General features: G+C 34.7%; 1 protein-coding gene across 1 annotated transcript in view; it reads left to right on the top strand.

Annotated features, from left to right (window-relative positions):
* Window positions 1-3,958, top strand: part of hyal2b (hyaluronidase 2b) — a 17,373-nt gene that overhangs the window by 10,697 nt on the left and 2,718 nt on the right. The window contains exon 3 of the mRNA XM_016507360.1: window positions 2,383-2,472. Within this exon, the coding sequence (XP_016362846.1) occupies window positions 2,383-2,472 (90 nt within the window). The remainder of the gene's footprint in view (window positions 1-2,382; window positions 2,473-3,958) is intronic.

The following is a 3,958-nucleotide window of genomic DNA, read 5'->3' as shown; positions in this document are numbered from 1 at the left end:
TATATATAATGATAATTTTCAAAATAAATTATAGCTATCAATTTGTGAAAAACAAATAAATATAAAAATCGTTGTAATAATTTTGTGTCTTAGTGTGAACGCCCAATAACATCTAATCATACTATGTCTAGTTAGCAGACCTTAACTAACCGTTCATACTGACATCACCGCTGGTCACATGACACGTCTGTAAAACTGTCCTTGTCTGTAGAGTAATTCTGGTCTGTCTGCAGGCTGAAGATCACATAACGGCTACTGGACGTATCTGTGTCTCGGCGTGGATGTTATTTGTGTTTGGTCTCAGATTGCCAGTGTGTGTGAGTGAGTGAGTGCTTGGGTTTTAAGGGAATGACTGAGGTTTGGGGTTCGTCAGACGTGTGTGGAGAGCCTGAACGCTGCCAGGTATAAAAATACAAGCCAAGCCGCTTTTCCAGCACGTCTCTTAAAAACGCTACACTTGAGCTATAACAAACGTTTCTTAATTTGTCACATGACCTGGTGAATTAACAGTCTTATGAAGGAATTTTTCGTCTGAATAAACTTTGCTGTAAAAGCTTCACACTAATTACACTTAGCTCAAATGCTACTGCATACGTTTTACGGCGCTGTTCAACAACTCACCACAACACTCTGATATATTTGGTTTAATTACATGAAAATGAGAACTCTGGCAGTGTAATTGTAAACCCAAATCAGCAAACCGGAATCAGTGAAAAATGTTCATTATATAATGCACACTTTATTTGAAAAATAAGACTAATGTTTTAATGTGTTTTTTAATTTTTTAAAATTCTCTTTCAGTTGATATTTTTGTATGATATTATGATTGATTATTATCATAGTTGTTTTATTTTATATCTTATAATTAATAATTAGCATTTTAAAATAATAATAATAATAATAATAATTATTATTATTTTTATTGTTGGATATTAATGCTATTAATATAGTCATTTTATTATAATTAAGTGTCATTTAATAATAATTTTTATTATTATTATTATTACTAGTAGTAGTATTGTTATTATTGTGGTTGTTATTAAATATTAATACTTTTCATGTGTATTATAATTATCATCGTTGTATTTATTTTATAATAAATATAACACTTATAATTAATAATTAGCATTTTAATTATTATATTATATTATTAAATATTCATACTAATAATTATTATTGCTGTTATAATTTTATATTTTATAATAAATTCATAATTAATAATTGGCATTTATTAATGCTCATTACCGTATTGGCCCGAATATAAGACGACCCCCCTTTTTCCAGATGTACCTTTTGGAAAAAGGCTTTTTAAAAGCCAAATCTTGTTTTTTCTCAGTAAAATACATTTTGTCTTCAATTATTTTCATATTGCATATTTTTCCTATTTTAATTTTTGTTTTGAAAGTATGGTAAAAACTGGTAAAATGTACTAACAATCACATTTAAAAAATATACACTTTTGGATATACCATAAAAAACATTAAAAAACACATGAATTAGGACATTTAGGCTATCCATCTAATAGTAGCCTACCAAAATCTTATTAAGAGTAGAAGTTAAATCTTACTGTAGTCTTCAAAGCTGGGTACTGTCCCATCAGGCTAACGTGACAGTCACGACTCATGCAGCTGTAAGGTTTTCTTTTTCTTTTGTTTTTACTCGCGATCTTTACAACACGCATTACATTACGTATTTCATGGCACACTCGTTTTATGCGTATTTGGCGCCACCTATTGTTGTGGGTGTATTATTGACATGTCAAAGTCTAGACCCTGAATATAAGACGACCGCGTTTTTTCAGATGTATTTCCAAGAAAAAAACATTGTCTTATATTCGGGTCAATACGGTAATTCACCACCATTAAATATTATAATTGTTATTAAATACTAATACTATTAATGTAAAATAAAAAACTTTTTGTGATTTGATACACATCATGTCTGCCATAGAGAAGTCAGTGATTCATTTATCAAGCAGAAAAGTTTGGACTGTCGCAGGAATTGACGTCAGTGTTTGTGGAACAAGAGGTGAAGCACTTCAACAAAAGCCAAAGAATGAACGAGTGATTGTCACTAATGTAATGAAAAGGCTGAAGACGAAGTGTGTGGTCAAGAAAGAGAAAAATAAAGTCTTTGTTGTGCATCACCGATGTCTCTTGTCACAAATATACAAACGGCAGAACGATTAACAAATACGCGCACAGATGGACTATTCACAAACACTCACAAGAAGCTCAGTGTTTGGTGATGCGATTATTTGTAAGTTACCATTTCTGTGTTCAGTGACACATGAAGCGTTATCTAAAACACCTGTTTTGCTTCCTGATCAGATCCTAACATCTGTGTTCAGATGAACTGATGATTCTTTCTGTCTGTGTGCAGATGGATCTGGTGTCGACCATCGGCGAGAGCGTGGCGTTGGGTGTAGCGGGCGTCATCCTCTGGGGCGACTCCAACTACGCTAGCAGTCATGTAAGTTTGTGGCCTAATCAGAGCGTTTACTCGCCTCCTTCACATTAATGGACAATAGCAGTTGAGTGATGTTGGGTTATTTAATAGCAGATGTAGAACACTTAGGAAGCCCTGAACCGCAACGTGAAAAAAAAAAGCGTCTTAAGCCCCGTTCACACCAAGAACGATAACTATAAAGATAACGATATTAGCGTCCACACCAGGGAACGATATCGTCTGTTTATTCTAAGCGCACATGCGTCTGCCGCTTTAAATTCTTGAGCTCGTTACAGCAGGATGGATTCTGATTGGGTGTCAGTGTTTTATCGTTCATCAGCTGGAAAAAAAATCGTTTTGAAAGTGATCACAATGATATCGTTCCTCTGTATTGTTATCGTTATAGTTGTGGTGTGAACTATGCTATTCTTTAATATTGAGAACGATTTTTAGAACTATATCTTTATCGTTATCTTTATAGTTATCATGTTTGGTGTGAACGGGCCTTTAGAGCCTTCCTGAGCCCAAGTCCGAAGACTTTTTCTCTCTTCAAAACCTTTCTTCCTTCAATTTTTTTGTTCTCTCTTCAAAACTTTGTTTTCTCTAAAAAGCAACACAAGTGAGAGGAAAAAAAGATGGCTAGCTAACATTAGCATGCGGTACCAACGTCGGCCACCAGGTGTCACTATCGGTATGCATGAAATTAACGCTTAAACCACTTTAAACCTTGAATAATACATTTACGCGAAGGATTTGCATGTCGTAATCAAGACGAAATCAGGTTATATACATTGGTTGACATGTATAATAGCTAGAGTTGTTTTTAGCTGTATATTATAAACATGCGCTACAGTTGCTTGCTGTCCTGTTTTCCCAGCGCCACAAGATGGAAATATGGAGAAAAACAGGGGAAACATGGGCAAATTATTACAGTGTATATGGAGTCCTGGGTAAAGATAATCTTGCTGTAAGTAATGTTCTAAATTCCAGTCGGTAAAACGGAACGGGGAAGTTCAGGCAGACAAGCAGAGTAGCCCAGATAATGAACGCAATGTGCTAAATTAAATGCTAGGCGTTTTCTCCCCCACAGAAAACCGTTATATAGAAAATGCTTAACGTGGCTTAATGGACGAAAACTGATATAAAAAGCTGTGGCCAGAATATGAACGCAGCGTGCAAAGTCTTGTATTTAGTATTCAAGGTTTAAAGTGATTTAAGCATTAATTTCATGCATACTGGTGGCCGATGTTGGTACTGCATGCTAATGTTAGCTAGCCATCTTTTTTTTCTCTCTCTCTTGTGTTGCTCTTGGAGAGAAGAACAAGTTTTGAGGAGAGAAAAAAGTTTTGAAAAGAGACAAAAAAAGGTGTGAAGAGAGAAAAACTCTTTGAACTTAGGCTCAGGAAGGAACTAAGACCCCCCCCCCATAGAATGCAGTGATATATAAACGTATAAGGGATCATGTACAATGAGTCTGTTATTATCAGAAAATAACACTGACCTCGACATG

This window comes from Sinocyclocheilus anshuiensis, unplaced genomic scaffold, assembly GCF_001515605.1.
Source record: "Sinocyclocheilus anshuiensis isolate Anshui unplaced genomic scaffold, SAMN03320099.WGS_v1.1 scaffold1546, whole genome shotgun sequence".
In the NCBI taxonomy this organism is placed as follows: Eukaryota; Metazoa; Chordata; class Actinopteri; order Cypriniformes; family Cyprinidae; genus Sinocyclocheilus; species Sinocyclocheilus anshuiensis.
This window is presented reverse-complemented; position numbering and strand designations above follow the sequence as displayed.